Source organism: Hyperolius riggenbachi, chromosome 3, assembly GCF_040937935.1.
Source record: "Hyperolius riggenbachi isolate aHypRig1 chromosome 3, aHypRig1.pri, whole genome shotgun sequence".
NCBI lineage: Eukaryota > Metazoa > Chordata > Amphibia > Anura > Hyperoliidae > Hyperolius > Hyperolius riggenbachi.
Window position 1 is genome coordinate 37,460,349 of NC_090648.1, and position 23,932 is coordinate 37,484,280.

Below are 23,932 nucleotides of genomic sequence, written 5' to 3' on the forward strand. Positions count from 1 at the left end.
GCCGCAGCTTTGGGCTTCTCCCGGGTCTCTGATGGCAGTCTCTGATGGCCCAGTGGGTTGGCATCTTCTGTGCATGCGCGGGCCAGTACCACATGTGAATGCGTCCACATCATCATGAGAATACTCTGCTTGTGGGTGCACTCTCATGCAGAGGGCAGGCAAATGCCCATGCATGCGTAGAAGACACTGACCCATCGGGAGTCAGCGATAATTTAGAGGCTGCCAGCGGGACCTGGGAAAAGACTGCGGCTACAGCGAGGGACACATGTGGAAAAAAATCCCAGGGTAATGTTAGATTTCGTTGATCCCCTTGGATATCCTTTAACCACTTAAGCTCTCAGTCGTTTTCACTTTATGCATCCGAGCAATGTTCACCTCCCATTCATTAGCCTATAACTTTATCACTACTTATCACAATGAACTGATCTATATCTTGTTTTTTCCGCCACCAATTAGGCTTTCTTTGGGGGGTACATTTTGCTAAGAGCTACCTTACTGTAAATGCATTTTAACAGTTAGAATAAGAAAAAAAATGAAAAAATGCTTTATTTGTCAGTTTTTGGCCATTATAGTTTTAAAAAAATACATGCCTCCATAATAAAACCCACGTATTGTAATTGCCCATTTGTCACGGTTATTTCACCGTTTAAATTATGTCCCTATCACAATGTATCGCCACAATATTTTATTTGGAAATAAAAGAGCATTTTTTCCGTTTTGCATTCATCACTATTTACAAGCTTATAAAAAAAAATAGAGAGAAATATTTCATCTTTACATAGATATTTAAAAAGTTTAGACCCTTAGGTAAATATTTATGTGTTTGTTTGTTTTTATAGTAATGTTTTTTGTTTTTTTTATTAAACATTTTATGTGGGCATTTTTGGGAGGGTGGGATATAAAAGTGTTTTATTTGGGGAAATATTGTGTATGGTAATGTTTTTTTACTTTTACTTGTAGTTTTACTTTTTGGCCACAAAATGGCAATCTCGATTTTGTTTACATGACGTCACTCTAAGCGTACAATGTACGCTTAGAGGGACATGGCTTCAGAAAAAGCGAAGCTTCCGAGAGAAGCTGTCACTTTTTCAGCAGGGGAGAGGAATCAGTGATCGGGCTCCATAGCCCGATACATTGATTCCGTGGCTACTGAATCCGCGGCCAGGAGTGCGCGTGCACACGCGCGATCGGCCGCGGGAGCGCGCCTGTCCTCCTTGACGTTTTTATACGTCAAGGAGGACAAAGTGGTTAAATCAATGTCGTAACAAGACATGTATTTTACACCTAAGAAGAGCTACAATGACCAATGCTGATGTTGACCGGTTTGATCTTTTTTGTTTCTTTTACGTTATTTGTATTTTCACCTTCCATATTTTAAGAGGTATAAGTCAAACTTATATGCAATTCACTTTTTCTCCTGAGTTTTCTCCTAGATGATATTTTCACATTGGCCCATTACCAATTCACTTTTTCTCATGGTAATATTTTTAGACCTTGGCCCATATGCAATTCACTTTTTCTCCTGAGTTTTCTCCTACTAGAAAAATGCGACTCCTCTGGAATATCAGATGGTAAATTTTTTTGGTGCAACAGCATTTCTGTCTCCTTCGGTACAACTGAATGGAACCTTCCAATCACACCAAACATTGCACAGCAAAAGCCCCAGAAAAACAGATGGGTTTTGTCTTTACGTTTTGAAGGGGAAATCAGCCTTTAATGTTTATTCTCCTCTCATAGGAGTGATGACCTCATAGAAGTAGTGATGATCTTCTGAACTTTTTATCACAATCCTACTATTAACAGTACAATATGCTTCAGGAGCAGTCTGTCCACTCTTTTAGTTGTTCCACGCTATTTTCTTCGAGGGCTCGGGCACATCTAGGGCGTCTTCAGCCTTTTTTCAAGCGCAGGCGATTTTCAAAATCGCCTACAAAACGCTTTTGCAAGGAATCTTTATGAGAAGGCTCATATCAGCGCGTTTCGTCCGCTTTGCACTTTGCACTGGTGCCTGTACCATTTTTGAGCCGATTTTTCCTCAATGGAAGGTATAGGAAAAATGCCAAACGCTCACTAAATCGATTTGTGCAGCGATTGTGTTAGCATTATTAAGAATAAATACATTGTATTTATTGTTTTCCTGGTCAAATAGTTCACTTCCTGACTTGTGTCAGGGAGTGAATTAAAAATTGCTCTGAAAAAGCACTTAGAAAAGCACTTAAAAAAAAAAACAGTGCACAATGGAGCGCCGGGAGGTGTTAAAAAAAACTGTGCACAAAATTGCAAAACGCTTGCATTTGTGATTTCAATTTTAGATGTGAACAAGGCCTGACAGTATCTCCCTCCTATATGAAATATCTTCAACTTTAAGTAACTGTTTGCCATTTTTTCAGTATCTCAAAAGCAAATCGGAACCAGTTTTGCATGCAAATTCTATTTAGAGAAAATATTTGAGAAAATACATAATATTTTTTACAATATGGGTGTAATGATCCGCTCGGCTGGCTGCACAGGCAGACAGCTGTTTGACCATTCCTCTAGTCTTTGGGCTGCAGGTCGCTGGAAGAGAGACCTGTCTTTCCTTTGCAAGTTTCTGATCTGCTCTGCTGCTGAGGAATTTGCATTCATTGGTTATGCAAATCACGTTCTGATCTGTTCTTGGAGTATAGCTGGAGCAGCGGTTGCTACCAACTATTTCATCTGCCTGTCTTGCTTGGATCGCACTAGCCCTAGTGGTAGCGGCTGTGGATCCTTCTGATCTGCAATCCTGTTTCTGTACCTGGATCGCACTCGCTCTGGCGGAAAGAGCAGTGGATCTTCCCTTTCCTATTTCTGTTTTCCGTTTGTCTGTCTTGTCTGATACGAGCGCTTGCTGTAGGTTCGGTGAGTTAATCGTTAAGCAAGCGCTCACGTCCTCTGTTCCGTGTTTGTCTGTCGGTGGTTAGTTAGGGTGGCGTGCTCGTCTCTGTTGCACTTAACGTGCGGAGACCGCGCTGTGAACGTGTTTGCTGTTGCGAATGAGTGCGGTGTTCGCGTTTAGTTAGCGTTTGTTGTTTTCATTATTTTCTCATTGTCGTTTTCTGTGCCTTTGCTCCTCTCATGTTCTGTTCTGATCTGTCTTGTGTCACTTCTGGCGATCGCCTTTTTCGCAATCGCGTTCCTACTTTTGTTTCTACTGATGTGTGTTCATCGTCGCAGGGTCGCGACTAGATTGGTGAACACACATTCATCCTGTACCTGTGCTCTTTCTCTTTAAGGGCTATCTTGCCCTACCCGGTTGCAATTGGGACACTTCTCATCTGGCGTCTGTGGCAGCGTGGAGACCTTGCTCCTCTGCGCTCCACCTGCCGGTGAGAGTTTCCCTCTACTGGTGCTTGCACCAAAGCTGGGTTCCCCCCTTCATACACTTGTGGAGGATTTCCGCCATGTCAGCGCACGCCTTGTGCGCTGATCACGGAGATTATTCCGCAATCGTTACAGTGGGCAGAGGAAATATTTTTTTCTTTCTGATGCGTAAATTCTTGAAAACGAATAACTTAGCAAAAATGCAATAACTCGTGAAACATGAAAATTCATAAACAGAAAGAAAGAAATTATTTGGTATTTTTGTTAATCAATGAGAGGAACACTTTACCCATGTCATTCAGCCCTCACACTAGTCAAGAAAGCATATTTGAGTTCAATTTACACAGTTTTTTTTTCCTTTTTAAGCTCTCTGCAATTGATGTAAAAATGTAAAATAATTATCTCTTACTAAAACACTTGTGTTTGGGTTTTAAGATTTGATTTGGACATTTACCAGTTGGCTCAGACCTTCTTCTTTGCTGTAGAAGAGATTAATATGAATCCAGACATTTTGCCTAATATCACCTTAGGGTACCATGTTTATGACACCTGTAATGTTCCTCACTACGAGCTTCAAGGAGCCTTGGAAATTCTCACGGAGTCCAGCTCGCCTGTCCCCAACTATGAATGTCGCTCTAAATCTCCTTTCACTGCCGTTTTGGGATCCATCGTGTCTTCCAACTCCATCATTCTGGCAAATGTTTTAGGGGTTTTAAGATACCCTCAGGTAAGAGTTATGATTTCTCAATATTAGGTAAACAGACAAATCAACTAACGTATTTGTGACATATGGGCCCATATGCAAATAACTTTTTCTCCTGAGATTTCTTCTAGGTGATACAGTATTTTCAACCCTGTCAATAAAATGTCTTTTAAACCACCAGCATGCAAGAAAATACTAATTTTGACTGTACTTTTTCATCTACTTTTATGTTCTCAGGCAAAATTCAGAAAAGTTGTTCTCCACAGAATATGAAAAATGATTTCCTAGGAGAAAACTTATGAGATGAAGTGAATTGAATAGGGGCCACAAGCCCTTATTCAATTCCCTTTTGCTCGTAAGTTTTCTCCTAGGAGTTAATTTTTCACCCTGTGTTTAAAATAACTTTTTAGCACTCTGCAAATGAGGCAGGGAACACACTTGACTGTTTTCGTGCGCGTTTTCTGCACAGAAAAACTGAGAACTCATGTAAATCAATGCGCGGCTAGTTCACACTTAATATGTTGTTCGCATGCAGAAAAACAACTGACATTCTGCATGAGGAACTGCACATTTTGTCAGTTTTCTCTATCAAATACATGAGCAGCTGTAAAAAAAACATGTGTGTTTTCCTGCATAGAAACACACTTGGTGTGCAGAAAAAGTACGCAGAAAAACGCGCTCTGAAAACTGAAAGACAAGTGTGTTGCCTGGTTCAAAAAGTACACAGGTTAGACATCTCTGTGTATGTGTCAGGGTGCAAAAAGCAAAGGGAGGCATTTTGAACAGTGGTGCTCATCCAATATTGGGGTATCCAAACTACCCAGATAATCCAAACTTTTTCCACTATCCGAACTTTGGATTGGGTTCCAGATATCTGTGTAAATCCGAATAGCACTATCCGAGCAAACTCGGATTTCTACATGAAATCCGGAATCTGGTCGGATAGTTAATTCGGATATCCGAATAGAGGCCTTCAATGGCAAAATTCAGTTGAGAGAGAGAGAGAGAGAGAGAGAGAGAGAGAGAGAGAGAGAGAGAGAGTGAGAGAGAGAGCGAGAGAGAGAGACGAGAGAGAGAGAGAGAGAGAGAGAGAGAGAGAGAGAGAGAGAGAGAGAGAGAGAGAGAGAGAGAGAGAGAGAGAGAGAGAGAGAGAGTGAGATTTCGGAAGCAATTTAAAGGCTACTTCCAGTTTTCTATCCGGATATCCGAATCCGACCGGACATCCCGGATATTGGGTTCAGATATCTGATTCTACTCGGATACCAAGAAGTTTGGATCCGGATATCTGGGTACAGGGGCGCCTTAACCGACAGGCGGTACAGGCAGCGGCTTGCAGCGGCATCAAAGGGGGTAGGCGCTGCCGTGATGGGAGACTGCGGCTAACCACCGCTACTACTATCAGCTGCGCTGCCTTCTCCTGTCCTGTCTTATCCAGTATCGTGGTTTGTTTACACCACGTGCTGCCGCCTCTATGCCCGCCCCCCTCGCCCAGCCAATAGACATGGAAAGCAGTTTGCTTCACTGCATTTCCTGTCACTAGCTCCCACCCACTCCACCTCCTCCTCGACATTGACCACATCGCCTGGCCCGCCCCTCTCCACGGTTTGTTTTCTGCCTCACTGCCTGACTGTCTCACACCCGCTGACGCTGTGTAAACCTTGCACTGCAAGCCATGCACAACTCTGCACGCAATATGTCTGCAGCCGCACAGGGAATACGCGAGCGTGGAATCAGGAAGTGTTGTGCGGGGTGTATATGTGCAGCATTACCGGCGCCGCCTCTAACTCCGCCCCCCCGCCTGAAGGCAGCGTGACTAGCCGGCGCCGGATGCCTTTAGAGGAGACGACCGACCGAGGCACTGACTGTGCCCCCTCTTGGCCCTGCGGGTGTGTGCGTGCATTCCCCCCTTTCCCCCGGCCCCCCAAACAAGTGGCTGCAACTTGAGTGCAGGCAGCCTGAAGGTAAGCCCGCCGGCCTCTGCATCCTAGGCAAAAAATAAATGTATTCAAAAAAGTGGACCTGAACTCTTGCACAGGTCAGAAGGAAAAAACAGAGAAATGCATCCTGTATTATATATATATATATATATATATATATATATATATATATATATATATATATATATAATTTATATATTATTATGATTTAGTATTCATATAGTGCAGACATCATCTTCCGCAGCTCTGTACAGAGTACATTGTCTTGTCTCTAACTATCCCTCAGGGGGGCTCACAATCTAGTCCCTACCATAGTATATATATATATATATATATATATATATATATATATATATATATATATATATCCTGTTTAATTCCCCCTCATTTGTTTCTAATTGCACCTGACTGCCATGGCGGTCGCAGATAAGCTCTTTTGAAAGCACAGGATGTCAACAATTTGTTTCTGCTTCCATGACTCAGGAAGTAGAAACTGTGCAGATTTATTTTTAGATTTGTATCACCTGTAATTGTTGTATAAAGTGTACGAGAGACGAGAAGCATTTTTGGTACAATACTTACCTGAGGCTTCCTTAAGCAGCATTAGGGCTGCTCATCCCTTGCCATCTCCCTGGGTGATTCCTGCCACCCACAATGTTCTGGCCGAGTCATACTCCGTTAGGTGAGCTATCTGCGTTTGCACAGTACAAGTACAGGAGCACGCCTGGTGGGGCTGCACATGTGCGATCGAGCGTGACTCGACCATGTTTTCTGGGACAACTGCAGGTGACAGGAGTCACCCAGGGAGACTGCGAGGGACGAGCAGCCCTAACGGGGTTTAAGAAAGCCCCAGGTAAGTATAGAACCTGAGACTCTTCTCATCTCAGGTTCAATATAAAGGTTCTTATGCTGTTGCTTGTCTTTCAGAGAGGACGTTCTGAGTTGAGGTCCGCTTTAATATGACCCAGAGATCACAAATTACAACTTTGTTTTACTTACCCGGGGCTTCCTCCAGCCGCATAAGCATGGATGCCTCCCTCGCTGTCCTCCATTTAGCGGTAATCAGCTCCGGTATTCGGCTCAGTGACGTCAGATGGGGTCTTCTGCGCAGGCGCAGAAGGTCCGTGCATGTGCAGAAGACCCCGGCTGACTCAGACTGGAGCCGACTGAGCCAGTTACCGGGGCTGATTACTGCTGAACGGAGGGCAACGGGAGGATGGCGAGGGACGCATCCATTCTTAAGAGGCTGGGGGAATCCCCGGGTAAGTTAAAAAAAAAGTTGAAATTCGTGATCTCTGGGTCATTTTAATGCTGTTGTAAACAAACAGCCCCACAATGTCTTCTGGTTAGCCTTCATAGTGCAGGGGGTCAGTAAACTGTGGGTAGGGGTAAGCTGTGTCTGGGGGCTATGAACTGTCACTGGGGGTGTAATGAGCTGTCACTAGAGGTGGTCTAATGTCCCCCGTCGCTGAGCGGGGCCCCCTGCAGATCAGTGTCGCACTCATCCTCTGTTATGAGCGTGGCCATGCAGTAGCCAAGCAAGCACGGCCACAATGTCTTGTCAGGAGACATCAGGCTACAAGGGGATCCTAAGGCTTCCCTTCACTCTATGTATTTATTTACGGGGCAGCGCAGGGGTGTAGTGGTTAGCTCTCTCGCCTTGCAGCACTAGGTTCCTGGTTCGATCCTAGCAAGGGCACTATCTACGCAGAGTTTGTACGTTCTGCCTTTGCATGGCTTTCCTCTGGGCAGTCTGGTTTTCTCCCACATCCCAAAAACATACAGATAAGTTAATTGACTTTCCCCTAAATTGGCCATAGGCTATGATACATACACTATACTGTACATAGACATATGACTATAGTAGGGATTAGATTGGGCGTCCCTCTAAGGGACAGTTAAGTGACAAGACAATATACTCAGTACAGCACTGCAGAAGATGTCTGCACTATGTAAATACTAAGTTATAATAATAATAATAATAATAATAATAATAATATATAGCAGTGACATCGACTGTAGCACTTTACAGAGTACATGGTCACATAACTGACTGTCCTCAGAGGAGCTCACTATCTAATTTTACCATAATCCTAGTCCATTGTCTTACCATATTACTATTATTATATAGCACTGACATCTTCTGCAGCACTTTACAGAGTACATAGTCCTGTCACTGACTGTCCTCAGAGGAGCTCACACTCTAATCCTACCATAGTCATAGTCTAATGTCCTACCATATTATTATTATTTATTTTTATAGCACTGACATCTTCTGCAGCACATTACAGAGTACATGGTCACATAACTGACTGTCCTCAGAGGAGCTCACTATCTAATTTTACCATAATCCTAGTCCATTGTCTTACCATATTACTATTATTATATAGCACTGACATCTTCTGCAGCACTTTACAGAGTACATAGTCCTGTCACTGACTGTCCTCAGAGGAGCTCACACTCTAATCCTACCATAGTCATAGTCTAATGTCCTACCATATTATTATTATTTATTTTTATAGCACTGACATCTTCTGCAGCACATTACAGAGTACATAGTCATGTCATGGACTATCCTCAGAGAAGCTGACAATCGAATCCTACCATAGTCATAGTCTAATGTCCCACCGTATTATTATTATGCACTTATATAGCACAGACATCTTCTGCAGCACTATACAGAGTACATAATCATGTCTCTGACTGTCCTCAGAGGAGCTCACAATCTAATTCCTACCATGGTCATAGTGGAATCTCCTACCATATCCTACCAAATTATTTTAGCTGCACTGTACAGTGTGAATAGAGATGTCATTGACTGTCCTTCCTCAGAGAAGCTTAGAGTCCAATGACGATCATCGTCACAGTGTGATGTTTTCACTCTAGGCTTGTTATGCGAAAAAGCATACGTGTGTCATCTGCATTTGATCTTTGGTGGACATTAAATAGTTTTATGTGGGAAATTATGTCTTGTCTTGTTCTGTGGGGGATGTGTTATGTGCATTTGATGTACGGGGACATATCTGCATTTGATCTGGGGGAACATGTTATATGCATTTGATCTATGGGGACATATCTGCATTTGATCTATGGGGACATATCTGCATTTGATCTATGGGGACAAGTTATATGCATTTGATCTTTGCGGACATATCTGCATTTGATCTTTGCGGACATATCTGCATTTGATCTTTGCGGACATATCTGCATTTGATCTATGGGGACATGTTATGTGCATTTGATTTGTGGGGCATGTGTTATGTGCATTTGATCTGTTAGGGATGTGTTATGTGCATTTGATCTGTTAGGGATGTGTTATGTGCATTTGATCTGTTAGGGATGTGTTATGTGCATTTGATCTGTTAGGGATGTGTTATGTGCATTTGATCTGTTAGGGATGTGTTATGTGCATTTGATCTGTTAGGGATGTGTTATGTGCATTTGATCTGTGGGGGATGTGTTATGTGCATTTGATCTGTGGGGGATGTGTTATGTGCATTTGATCTGTTGGGGATGTGTTATGTGCATTTGATCTGTGGGGGATGTGTTATGTGCATTTGATCTATGCTGACATATCTGCATTTGATCCGTGGGGAACATGTTATCTGCATTTAATTTATAGGGGACATATGCTATTATTATATATCTGAACATGTTCAGAATTGCCCATGTTATCTGCTGTTGTGTGACGTTAGTGCTGCACCATAGGGGGGTTGCCACGACGGTGGGGGGGGGGGGGCGACACAGGTTTTCTCGCCTGGAGTGACAAAATGGCTAGAGGCACCCCTGTCTGGGTATCCAGATCCGAATTCAATTTGGATTTTGAAAAGGGGTATCCAAGCAGCACTGATTCTGAATATATGAAATATGGAGGATGCATTCCTTTGCTTGCTGGTGGCTAAAAAGCATTTTATTGATAAAGTTGGTCTAATTATGCAAGATGCCCCCTTTCCTCAAAGAGCAGTCTCCCGCGATTATGCCGCAGCCACAGTGTTGGAGGCTGGGCAATGGAGGAGGTAATCCAGTCTCCATGGCATTATTTTTTAATGGGGGTGGGGTTTTCACCTTATTATACTGTATTATAAGCCATAGAATTAGTGTCCCCGACACAAACTGTAATATACGCATGGAGGTTTTGGGTAGGATGACCCCCCACTATGTGTTTTTAGTTTAATAAAATGTATACAAACATATTATTAACTACTTGAGTACCAGCACCCTCTGCCCCCTTAAGGACCAGAGGGTGCTGGTACAGTAAACTGCCGCTTCCCGACGAATCGCTGCTAAAATCCGCCGCTCCCACCGGTCACGTCTCTCTGTCCCCGCCGCAGGCTGCTCTCTCTGCCGTCGCTATGACGGCAGAGCGCTGTGCGCCGGTCAGGAGCCGCTTTCATTGGCTCCTGACTCTGTCATTCCATGTAAGCCAATGGGAACGGCTCCTGCCCGGCTCACAGTGCTCTGCCGTCATAGAGGCGGCAGGGCAGCTGATTGCGGCGGAGATCGAGCGGACAGCGCAGCGGGGACGGGCGGGGGGCATGCAGTGAATGGGAAGTAGAGTTTACATCCGGTCAGAACCGCAGCGCCCCCTGCCCCCCGTAGATTTCAACTACGCCGGTCCGCAGGTAGTTAAGCAAACCACAGTAAACTTCAAGGTATTGTTGAATTTTCTTTTTACTTGCTCCATTACTTTCCCTAAAGTACCCAACACATTTGGTAATGATAGCATAGAAAATGTTTTAGCAATTAAACACCAAGCTTAGTGCCATTGACTGGCTAGATGAGAATAGGTACAATTCGTCACACAATCAAGTTTGAGAATCTTCTTCAGTCCTCCTGATACACAAAATCTTAGAATTAATGAGGAGTGTTTTTTTTTTTTTTTTTTATTATGAACAGTTGATCATAAATTCAGACTTTTGAAGTAAATTTAGCAGAGTTAATGGTGGTCGAGCGATGGATGGCAGTGGTGAGATGGGAGGGGGGGGGGGGGTGAGTTGCAGGGGTCCAGGAAGTAGCTGGAACTAAAGCCTGAGTTGGATGGATTTCTAGGAAAGGCCACATGGGCTGTGTCCCACAATGGCTGCTACACATCAGGCATCCTGGAATACTTTCGTAACATCTGTAATATTCGCCCTTTCCTGACCTCTGCCACCACCAAATTCCTCATTCATGCCCTCATAATTTCCCGCCTTGACTACTGCAATGCCCTTCTGTCTGGTCTCCCTATGACCCGAATAACCCCACTGCAGTCCATCATGAATGCGGCAGCCAGAATGATCCACTCCCATCGCTCCACCAGGGCGGCTCCCCTCCGTGAATCCCTCCACTGGCTTCCTATCCAGTCCAGAATCAGATTCAAGATATTGTGTCTGACCTACAAATCCGTCCACAAAACCTGTCCAACCTACATTTCTGTTCTTACTCAGAGATACACACCAAGCCGCTCACTCCGCTCCTCCAATGAACTTCACCTGACCATCTCCCGCATCACCCAGTCCCATGCACACCTCCAGGACTTCTCAAGAGCCGCTCCAACACTATGGAACTCCCTACCTCCACCCATTAGGGCAGCCCCCTCCTTCAACACCTTCAAGAAGGCCCTCAAAACTCACCTTTTCACTCTGGCCTACCACCCCTCACAATTGCTCTAAACCCACAGCTGAACTATGGTCCTCTACCTCTCCTGTCCTTACCTCTCCCTCTAGATTGTAAGCCTCTGGTCAGGGTTAGAGATGTGGCGAACGGTTCCCGAACCGTTCGCCGGCGAACATCTCTAAATCCATGGGCCTCTTACTACTTCCGGGTCGCAATGACCCGGAGTAGTACGCCTGCGCTGCCCGGCGGAGCGCGTCCTAGATCGCGCTCCCGTTGCCGGGCACTCTCTGCGCATGTGCGTGATGTCATGAGTGACGTCACGCTCATGCGCAGAGAGTGCCCGGCAACAGGAGCGCGATCTAGGACGCGCTCCGCCGTGCAGCGCAGGCATACTACTCCGGGTCATTGCGACCCGGAAGTAGTAAGAGGCCCAGAGAGGTTCGCCAGGCGAACTGTTCGGCCCAACACTAGTCAGGGTCCTCCTCCTTTTGTGTCCAACCTGATCATGCACCTCCATTACTGTGAACCCATGCTATGCATCTGAGTGAACCTAACTTGTCTAATCTCCATGCTCCATCCAGTGACTGACTAAGCATTACCTGGTACTCATAATGTGCTGTGTGATCTGGTCTTTCTTGTATTCTTGTATTGTTATATTGCTGTATGTCACCCCTAAACATTGTCTGTAACCTAAACTAATGTCCAGCGCTGCGTAATATGTTGGCGCTTTATAAATACAATAAATAATAATAAATAATAATAATAATAGGGGGCTGAAAACGGGGGAACCCATAAAAAGGGGCACAGTCACACATGGGAGTTGTACATAAAAGTCACAGGATGGAATAGAGGGGTCTTCTGCACATGCAAGGGGTGATTACTGTTTGTGGAAAGGGGGCCGCACATGGTAGGGGAGACACAATAAGCTTGCATGGGGAAGAGAGGCATTTAGCCATTGGGTTCTCTCTTATTAGCGTTGTTAAAATTAGGCCAAGCTTTCTGGATTTGTAACTTCCCCTTCAGTTGAAGCTGCATACATATATCCCTGCAATGCTGAGATGGGTAATGATTTTGAGACTATTGGAAGAGAGTAAAGCCATCATTTTTGCACAACTTTTTCCAGATGGTTTTTCTCACGTGTTTGTCACATGGCATCCAGGGGGAGGTGAGAATAGGCAATGAAAAGAGCTGTACAGCACCGAGAAAGGCAAAAACAATGCAGGAAATTTGGGCACTCCATGTGGAGCCCATAGGCCCTAATGTGGATTACGGCTTTAGCAGTATACTGCTCACATGTGTGCAGTATGGATGAGCTCATCTTTGGAATTACTCAGGAATGTGAGTAGTTCCATAGATTGCCCAAAGAGTGTCGAAAAGCTTTTCTACCTATCAGGTCAAATAACTTCAACAAGATATGTCACAGGAATTATGGGAGGGATTAGGACTGGGAAGGATCTATGCTAACCAGATCTTTCCCTCTGCTTAGATATGTATCAAAAGTAAGTCTCATTACTTCAGGTTTCCTTTAATGAGTTCCAATGTGCAAGAAAACAGGCAAGAGTCTGAAATACCAAAATAGGCAGGAGATGTACAAAATCAGGAGATATTGCCTTTGCAATATGTATATTTTATAGATGTTCTTGATTTGTTTTCCAGGTTAGTATTCTGTCATCTGTAGCTCTCTTGAGTGATCGATGGAAGTTCCCCTCCTTCTTCAGGACAATTGCCAGTGATAAGTTTCAGACTTTGGGTTTAGCAAAACTTGTTCTTCACTTTGGTTGGACCTGGGTTGGTCTACTGGCAACAGATAATGATTATGGTGAAAATGGAATTCATCCAATCAGACAAGAGATAATCAAAGCTGGAGGATGTGTGGCCTTCACTGAATCTATCCGTGTGAGTCTGGCAGACCGTAATGCTCCTCGGATAGTAAAGACCATCAAAGAATCAACTGCAACAGTAATTATTGCTTTTGCCACTATTAATGACATGGTTCCTATCATGAATGAGATGTTGAACCAGAAGATAAGTGGAAAATTGTTTGTTGCCAATGTTGGATGGTCCAGAAACTCCTTTTTTATAATGGAAAAGTACTTTCCAGTTCTGTCTGGTGCTGTTGGGTTAGGAAGTAAAAGTCAAGTAGTTCCAGGACTGAGTGATTTCCTTATCAGAGTGGAGAATCCCTCTAATTTACAACAGAAATGGATGAAATCAGCCTGGGAAAACATTTTTAACTGTAATTTTTTGGCTGCAACGAGGGATTCAAGTTCATCACAAGCTCCTCTCAACGTGTGTACAGGGAACGAAACTTTGAGCAGTGTGAAGGACAGTTCCAGGTTTATTGCCAAATTAAAATTCTCTCCCAGAATGCATGCTGCCGTCCAGGTTTTGGCCAGGGCTTTGGAAAACATGAGAACTTGTAGGCTCAGTGATCAGGTCTTTTCTTCTGAGACTTGTGCAAGTGTCTGGAATTTCAAGCCATGGCAGGTATCTGACTCCACAATGTTACGCACTGTTTGAAGCAACGTAAATGTATGTACATTTTTAAACAAAAAAATGTAACCATGGGATATCTAAAAAAGAAAAAGTTATTTTTAGGAATAGGAGGATAGATACAATTGTTTATCTTATCAGTTTATATTCACCCCGGGTTCAAAACAAAGCCTACAGTGCCTATTTACCCTTTTGGCATCTTGTTTTGTTCTGTTATCTCTCAATCTGGAATTAAAATAGATTGTTGAACAGTTTGAAACATTTCTTTGACAGAACATGCACTACAAATTTGAAGATATATTATTTGGTTTATTGTGAGACAAACAAAAAATAGGACAAAATAACTGAAAACTTCGGCATGCATAACTATTCACCCACCCTCAACCCTACCAAACCCCTCCCCATTTTGGCAATTACAGTGGCAAGTCACTCTGGATAAGTCTATGTGAACTTGCCAGATTTTGCCACTGGGAATTTATTCCATTCCTCAAGGCAAAACTGCTCATGTTCCTTTATGTTGGATTGTTTTTAAGTCTGAGTGCAGGTTCTGTACTGGATTAAGGTTTGGACTTTGACTAGGCAATTCCAATACATTTAAATGTTTCCCTTTAAACGACTTGAGTGTTACTTTAGCAGTATGCTTCGTGCATTTGTCCTGCTGGAAGGTGAACCTCTGTCCCAGACCCAAATCACTGGCAGGCTGACACAGGCTATGCTCAATACTATCCCTAGATTTAGCACCATCCATCTTACCTTCAACTCGGACCAATTTCCCAGTCCTTGCTGCCGAACAACATTTCCACAGTGTGATGCTCACCATCAGGTTTCACTGTGGAGAGGGTGTTTTTGGGGTGATGGGATGTGCTGGGACATAGCGTTTTCCATAGTGGCCAAAAAAGTTAAATTTAAAGTGGACCTGAACTCTTGCACAGGACAGAAGGGAAACATAATAGAAATGCCCTCTGTATGTATTTAAAGAGTTTAGCCTGTTTAATTCCCCCTCATTTGTGTCTAATCACTAGTTGTAATTTGAACTCCCTTCATGTCACATGACTGCCTATGGCAGATAAGCAGATAAGACCATTTAAAAGCACAAGCTGTAAACAAATGTAATATCAATCTTGCTTGTCAGGAGTTTAAAATGTATTTTAAAGATAAGGGCCTTTATTCAATGAACTTTTCTTCCGTGCATATTATTCTATGATTTTTTTTTTCATCTTCTCTTTAAAGGATACCCAAAGTGACATGTGACATGATGAGATAGACATGTGTATGTACAGTGCCAAGTACACTAATAACTTTGCTGTGTTCCTTTTTTTCTTTCTCTGCCTGAAAGAGTTAAATATCAGGTATGTAAGTGGCTGACTCCCTCCTGACTCAGTCAGACAGGAAGTGACTACAGTGTGACCCTCACTGATAAGAAATTACAACTATAAAACACTTTCCTAGCAGAAAATGGCTTCTGAGAGCGAGAAAGAGATAAAAAAGGGGAATTTCTTATCAGTGAGGGTCACATTGTAGTCACTTCCTGTCTGAATGACTTACATACCTGATATTTAACTCTTTCAGGCTGAGAAATGAAAAAAAAAGAACACAGCATAGTTATTTGTGTGCTAGGCACTGTACATACACATGTCTATCTCATCATGTCACATGTCACTTCGGGTATCCTTTAAAAAACCTTTGCACTGAACACTTTGCAATTGAAAAAGTATCAAAAGGTAGGTGAAAAGAACTGTCAAAATTGTTTTGAGTACTCTTTTGCTTGCTGGTGGCTTAAAAAACATTTTATCGGTAAGGTGTGAAAATACCTCTCAGAAAACTTGAATTGAATTAGGGCCACGGGCCCATATACAATTCATTTTTTCTCCTGAGCTTTCAACTAGGTGATATTTCTACAAGTTGTTTATAAAATGCCTTAAATAAAAAAAAACAAAAGCTTGATGGATATGTTCTCATGGTCACTCTCCCCAACATGTATGAGTGCAGCCGTACTGTGCATGCCTGAGTGTGGCCATGCTTGTGCAGTAAGCGAGGCCCGCTCACTTATGATAGCATGTATATGAGTACAACTACATTAACCTCCCTGGCAGCGGTATGATTCCTTCCTGATTTTAGGGTCTAAAAGTGCTATAATTTTTTCATGTGCTTTTAGACCCTAAAAGCAAGAAAAAGCATGCTGCCAGAGTCTCTGCAACAGCCCCAGCTCTCACTCACCTCCCTGGGATCCAGTGCTGCAGTTCTCCCTCCGTCCTCCGAGTGGTGCTGTAACCCTATAGTGAGATTGTCGGCTATAGTCATGATGACAGTCAGCGATCTCATCAGGGGGATGCAGAGCCTCTGTGGACAGGGACAGGAATGGCTGCCAGCATCTGGATCGCCCGGCTGATGAGTGAGAACGCCCTTTGTGCGCAATGCTCTGCATGGACATCCTGGCGGCTACCACGAGTGTAGCTCAGGGTTACCGCTCTGAGTTGCGGTTTTCCACCCCGAGTCTAGCTCATGGCTACCGCTAAGGAGGTTAATTACCAAAATTGTGTGCATTGCATACCTGTAGTTTTTGCAAAAAAAAATATTGAAAGTACCTGTATGGCTTCTGAATAAAAACTATGATTTACATTTTGACCAAAACCTTTGAAGACAGGTGAATGCAGTTAGCAAAAACCACATCTCCTTTTTTTTATGGGCTGGGAGGACAGAAGAAGGGAGCAGGAGGACACTGGGAGCCCAATCTGGTGTATTATCTTACGTAGGTTGGATAGATGTGCAGGTAAAAATGAAATATACTCACAATTCACAAAGCTGGATTGCACATGAGGCAACCACTCTAAACAGTGTATGGGAAAGTACTGTCATAGTTACATAGTTATTTTGGTTGAAAAAAGACATACGTCCATCGAGTTCAACCAGTATAAAGTACAACACCAGCCTGCTCCCTCACATATCCCCGTTGATCCAGAGGAAGGTGAAAAAACCCTTACAAGGCATGGTCCAATCAGCCCCTAAAGGGAAAAATTCCTTCCCGACTCCAGATGGCAATCAGATAAAATCCCTGGATCAACATCATTAGGCATTACCTAGTAATTGTAGCCATGGATGTCTTTCAACGCAAGGAAAGCATCTAAGCCCCCTTTAAATGCAGGTATAGAGTTTGCCATAACGACTTCCTGTGGCAATGCATTCCACTTCTTAATCACTCTTACTGTAAAGAACCCTTTCCTAAATAAATGGCTAAAACGTTTTTCCTCCATGCGCAGATCATGTCCTCTAGTCCTTTAAGAAGGCCTAGGGACAAAAAGCTCACCCGCCAAGCTATTGTTTTGCCCTCTGATGTTAATTAGATACGCTCTAAGGCGTCTTTTCTCTAGACTAAATAAACCCAGTTTACCTAACCTTTCTTGGTAAGTGAGACCTTCCATCCCACGTATCAATTTTGTTGCTCGTCTCTGCACCTGCTCTAAAACTGCAATATCTTTTTTTGTAATGTGGTTCCCAGAACTGAATTCCATATTCCAGATGTGGCCTTACTAGAGAGTTAAACAGGGGCAATATTATGCTAGCATCTTGAGTTTTTATTTCCCTTTTAATGCATCCCAAAATTTTGTTAGCTTTAGCTGCAGCTGCATGGCATTGAGTACGATTATTTAACTTGTTGTCGATGAGTACTCCTAAGTCCTTCTCCAAGTTTGATGTCCCCAACTGTATCCCATTTATTTTGTATGGTGCTAGACCATTAGTACGTCCAAAATGCATGACTTTACATTTTTCAACATTCAATTTCATCTGCCATGTATGTGCCCATATAGCCATCCTATCCAGATCCTGTTGCAATATGACACTATCTTCCAGAGAGTTGATGATTCTGCAAAATTTTGTAACATCTGCAAAAATAGCAACATTGCTCACTACTGCATCTACTAAGTCATTAATAAATAAATTGAAGAGCACTGGACTCAGAACAGACCCCTCTGGTACCCCACTGCTAACAGTCTCCCATTTTGAGTACGATCCATTGACCACAACTCTTTGTTTTCTGTCCATTAGCCAGTTCCCTATCCATGCACACAGACTCTTCCCCAGTCCTTGCATCCTCAACTTTTGCACCAGACTTTTGTGGGGAACAGTGTCAAAGGCCTTTGCAAAGTCCAAGTATATCACATCTACACATTCCCAATATCCATATTAGCATTCACTACCTCATAAAAGCTGAGCATGTTAGTCAAATAGGACTTGTCTTTAGTAAACCCATGTTGATGCTGAGAAATAAGATTATTTTCTACTATGAAGTCATGTAAAGTATCTCTTAGTAACCCCTCAAATAGTTTGCATACAACTGATGTTAAGCTTACAGGTCTATAATTTCCTGGATCTGATTTTTTGCCCTTCTTAAATAATGGGAAAACGTGGGCTGTACGCCAATCCACTGGGACTCTGCCAGTTGAAAGAGAGTCACAAAAGATAAGATAAAGGGGTTTATCTATAACTGAACTTAATTCCCTTAGGACCCGAGGATGCATGCCATCCGGGCCAGGTGCCTTGTCTATTTTTAATTTATTTAGTCTTGACTTCACTTCTTCCTGCGTTAAGTATTTAATATTACAGTTAGAAGATTGAGACTGTCCCCACTCTGCCTTGTATCGTCATGGTAGTGGTCGCAGCTCCTCAGAAAAAAGTCACCTGCCTAGGTGGTGACCCCTAACCAGGGGAGATATGTTGAATACAGGAGGTAGGAGGCGACCTTAGGGTACTCAGGTATTTGATTGTGTGCCAGTAAGAAATAACAAAGTTTCCTTTGGAGCTTAACCACTTCGCCATATCTGGACGCATATATCCGTCCAGATAGGCAGTGGTGCTGCAGCCGTGTGGTGCGCGCGCCCCCGCTGCCTCCCGCTGCCCCCCCGATCAGTGAATGGGAATATAATTCCCATTCACCGATCCAAGTCCCCGGCAGAAATACCGACGCTTTCTCATCAGAGAGCGTGGTATTTCTGCCCCCAGGAAACAACTTCTCTTCATTTTAGTTCCTAGATGCGACATCGTTCGCATCTAGGAACTTTTTGAATGTGGCCATCTTGTGGCCAAATAGTAAACTGCACCCACATACCTGTATTGAATAAACAATACATTATTTTACATCTAAAATTGGCTATTTACCTCCCAAACTAAAATTACCCAAATACATTTTTGTATTAAAAAAAATAATAAAAAAAATTACAATTAAAAAAAAAAAAACTACATAAATAGTTACCTAAGGGTCTGAACTTTTTAAATATACATGTCAAGAGAGTATCTTATTACATTTTTTAAAATTATAAGCTTGTAAATAGTGATCGACGCAAATTGAAAAAATGCACCTTTATTTCTAAATAAAATATCGGCGCCATAAATTGTGATAGGGACGTAATTTAAATGGTGTAATAAGCGGGACAAATGGGCACATAAAATGCATGGGTTTTAATTACTGTAGCATGTATTAATTTTAAACTATAATGGCCAAAAACTGAGAAATAATGTTTTTTTTCCATTTCTATCTTAATCTTCCTGTTAAAATGTATTTACAGTAAAGTGGCTCTTAGCAAAATGTACTACTTAAAGAAAGCCTAATTAGTGGCGGAAAAAACGAGATATAGATCAATTAATTTTGATAAGTAGCGATAAAGTTATTAGCGAATGAATGGGAGGTGAACATTGCTTGGATGCATAAGATTTTCGAAGCTGTAGGCTGAAGTGGTTAAAGGAAAACTGAAGTGAGAGGGATATGGAGGCTGCCATATTTATTTCCATCTAAGCAATGCCAGTTGCCAGGCCTTCCTGTTGATCCTCTGCCTCTAATACTATTTGTCATAGCCCCTGAACAAGCATGCAGCAGATCAGGTGTTTCTGACATTAATGTCAGATCTGACAAGACTAGCTGCATGCTTGTTTCTGGTGTTATTCAGATACTACTGCAGAGAAATAGACCAGCAGGGTCATTCACTGGTAGTGATTAAAAGGAAATAAATATGGCAGCCTCCGTATACCTCTTACTTCAGTTCCCCTTTAACAGTAAGACGTATATGTATGTATGTATGTATATATATATCCTACTAATATAATAAATGGGAAAGTTCGGATGTTTGGATGTTTGGATGTTTGGATGTTTGTTACTCGATCACGCAAAAACGGCTGACCGGATTTGAATGAAATTTGGCACACACATAGTACATTACCTGGAATAAAGTATAGGATACTTTTTATTCCCATAACCAAAAAGAGACAAATACAAATTTCACTGGAAAATGTAAACTGCAGCCATACACTGTTACACTGGAGGTGTGTTTAGCTTCTAGAGGTAGAATGGTTAATTTGCATATATTTAGCAGTGATGCTCTGGGAGACATCTCAAGCTCACTCCAACCTGAATTATCGCAAATTCTTTCTGTTTTAAGAAAGCAAACGTTTGTTTTTCTTAACATCTTAGTAAGGGGGCTTTTAGGACCATTGTAGTCCCTTACACACTCCAATGAGTTCTGGGTCTCCATGAGTTAGCTGGGTAGCATGTCCCTCTCAGTGTTACAAGCCCTACTACATAGAGCCAAATTACTCTATGCCATGCACTGATAAGGATCAAACAATCCAAAACAGTCTGTATGTGTGCTGGATTATTATGGCTCTATACAATTTAACAAGCTGATACATCATTGCATTCCAGCGGTTCTGGAGGTGTGTTTAGCTTCTAAGGGTAACAATGGTTAATTAGCATATTTTCAGCAGTGATGCACTGGGAGACATCTCAAGCTCACTCCAACCTGAATTATCGCAAATTCTTTCTGTTTTAAGAAAGCAAACTTTTGTTTTTCTTACACTGTTAATGGTAGGGTTCTCAAACTTTGCACAGTTGGTCGTTGGGTGACTAGAGTTATTATTCAGAAAAGTGGTTGGAGCCTATAAAAGCCAATCAAAATTCACCTAATGATTTTCAAGGGGAATATTTACATTTCTGCCATTCTTGCACCGTTAATGGCACAAGCCTCAAACCTGGTATAGTTGATCATTGGGCGACTGGGGTTCAATTTCAGAAAGGGGGTGGAGCCACAAATAGCCAATCAGATTTGTTTCATTCCAATGCAAATTATTGTTGCCAAACACCGCAAAGCTCACAAACTTGGTAATTGAGTAATTGATTAATTGTGTGTTAGGGTTAGGAAAGTGGGCACAGCCAACACCAGCCAAATACATAAGCGGGCAACGCCGGGTCATAAGTGGGCGGAGACAAATACAAATTTTACTGGGAAAATGTAAACAGCAGCCATTCTTACACTGTTAATGGTAGGGTTCTCAAACTTTGCACAGTTGGTTACTGGGTGACTGGGGTTAATATTCAGAAAAGTGGGTGGAGCCTACAAAAAACAATCAAAAATTACCTATTGATTTTTCAGGGGACAATTTCATTGCTGCCATTCTTGCACTGTTAATGGCACAAGCCTCAAACCTGGTACAGTTGATCATTGCGTGACTGGGGTTTAAATTTATATAAGGGGGTGGAGCCCCAAACAGCCAATCTGATTTGTTTCATTTTAATGCAGGTTATTGATGCCAAAGACAGCAAAGCTCACAAACTTGGTCATTGAGTAATTGAGTAATTGAGTGTTAGGGTTAGGAAAAGTGGGCACAGCCAACACCAGCCAAATACATAATCGGGCAATGCTGGGTCATCAGTAGGCGGAGACAAATACAAATTTCACTGAGAAAATGTAAACTGCAGCAATTCTTACACTATTAATGGTAGGGTTCTCAAACTTTGCACAGTTGGTCACTGGGTGACTGAGATTAATATTCAGAAAAGTGGGTGGAACCTACAAAAGCCAATCAAAATCCACCTATTAATCTTTAAGGGGAATATTTAATTGATGCCATTCTTGCACTGTTAATCACCTGTACCTGGTACAGTTGGCCATTGGGTGATTGGGGTTCAAATTCAGAAAAGGGGTGGAGCCACAGCCAATCAGATTTATTTTATTTCAATGCAAATTATTGATGCCAAAGACCTCAAAGCTCACAAACTTGGTCATTAAGTAATTTTGTGTTTGGGTTAGAAAAAGTGGGCGGAGCTAGCATCAGCCAAATACATACCTGGGCAATGCCGAGTTTTCAGTGGGCGGAGACAAACACAAATTTCACTGGGAAAATGTAAACTGCAGCCATTCTTACACTATTAATTGTGGGGTTCTAAAACTTTGCACAGTTGGTCACTGGGTGACTGGGATTAATATTCAGAAAAGTGGGTGGAGCCTACAAAAAACAATCACAATTCACCTATTGATTTTCAAGGCAAATATTTAATTGCTGCCATTTTTGCACTGTTAATGGCACAAGCCTCAAACCTGGTACAGTTGATCATTGGGTGACTGGGGTTAAATATTTAGAGAAGGGGTGGGGCTACAAACAGCGAATCAGATGTGTTTCATATCAATGAAAATTATTCATGCCAAAGACCACAAATCTCACAAACTTGGTCATTGACTATTGACAATTGTGTGTTAGGGTTAGAAAAAAGTGGCCACAGCCAACAGCAGCCAAATACATACCCGGGAAACATCAGGACATCAGTGGGTGGAGAAAAATAAAAATTTTACTGCCAGAATGTAAACTGCAGCCATTCTTACACTGTCTGTCAATGGCAGGGTTCTTAAACTTTGCACAGTGGGTGACTGGGATTAATATTCAGAAAAGTAGGTGGAGCCTACAAAAGCTAATCAAAATTCACCTATTGATTTTCAAAGTAGTGGAGCCACAGCCAATTATTGATGCCAAAGACCGCAAAGCTCACAAACTAGGTAATTGTGTGTTAGCATAAAGAAAAAGTGGACAGAGCTAACACTAGCCAATTACATACCCGGGCAACACCGGGCGACCAGCTAGTATATATATATATATATATATATATATATATATATATATATATATATATATATATATATATATATATATATATATATATATAAGGTAAGGGAAAGTCCTACCTTATATAGTAGTCACACAGTTTTGCAGTTTTGCGTAAAAATGATATTTTAATTGGGCACTTTCAAATGACAACGTGTGTCGCGGTGGGAACTACTTTCTTCAGGTTGAGTATTGTGCCTTTAAGAAGACAGACAGGGCACTAAGTCATGGATACATCTCTCAATTTGAACAATAAAATCTAGTACAAAGTATTGAGCAAAATAAATAAATAAATATATATATATATATATATATATATATATATATATATATATATATATATATATATATACAGATAAAATCATGCACATTGTATTCAATGCAATTGTAGTCTTAAAGGACTTCCGAGATCAAAATTAATAAAATCACACTATACCTTTTTTTTTGCAGAATCCACGGAGGATGTCCTGCCCGTCCTCCGCTCCGTTCCGCCATCAATGCAGGTCTTTTCGTTCCCCTAGGGCTCGGCCCGACCCCACCGAAGGGGTCGCATCGATGCCACCTCTAACATGGCCGCCGCCTTGCTCCGCGGCTGCGCAGTACGCTTTGCCGCTGACGTACGCTTGGGGAGCATGCCGGGACCTAGTACGCGGCGGGAGGCGGGCAATAGGCTGCGCAGTCGCGCTAGCGACAAAGCGTACTGCGCAGCCGCGGAGCAAGGCGGCGGCCATGTTAGAGGTGGCATCGATGTGACCCGTTCGGTGGGGTCGGGCCGAGCCCTAGGGGAACGAAAAGACCTGCATTGATGGCAGAACGGAGCGGAGGACGGGCAGGATGTCCTCCGTGGATTCTGCAAAAAAAAAGGTATAGTGTGATTTTATTAATTTTGGCCTCGGAAGTCCTTTAAAGAGAAACTCCAACCTAGAATTGAACTTTATTC

At 42.5% G+C, this 23,932-nt stretch overlaps 1 protein-coding gene across 1 annotated transcript in view; it reads left to right on the top strand.

Annotated features, from left to right (window-relative positions):
• The window catches only part of LOC137562046 (extracellular calcium-sensing receptor-like), a 34,270-nt gene that overhangs the window by 2,887 nt on the left and 7,451 nt on the right, over positions 1 to 23,932 (top strand). The window contains exons 2-4 of the mRNA XM_068273387.1: positions 3,255 to 3,347; positions 3,778 to 4,069; positions 13,234 to 14,064. Coding sequence (XP_068129488.1) covers positions 3,255 to 3,347; positions 3,778 to 4,069; positions 13,234 to 14,064 — 1,216 coding nt within the window. The remainder of the gene's footprint in view (positions 1 to 3,254; positions 3,348 to 3,777; positions 4,070 to 13,233; positions 14,065 to 23,932) is intronic.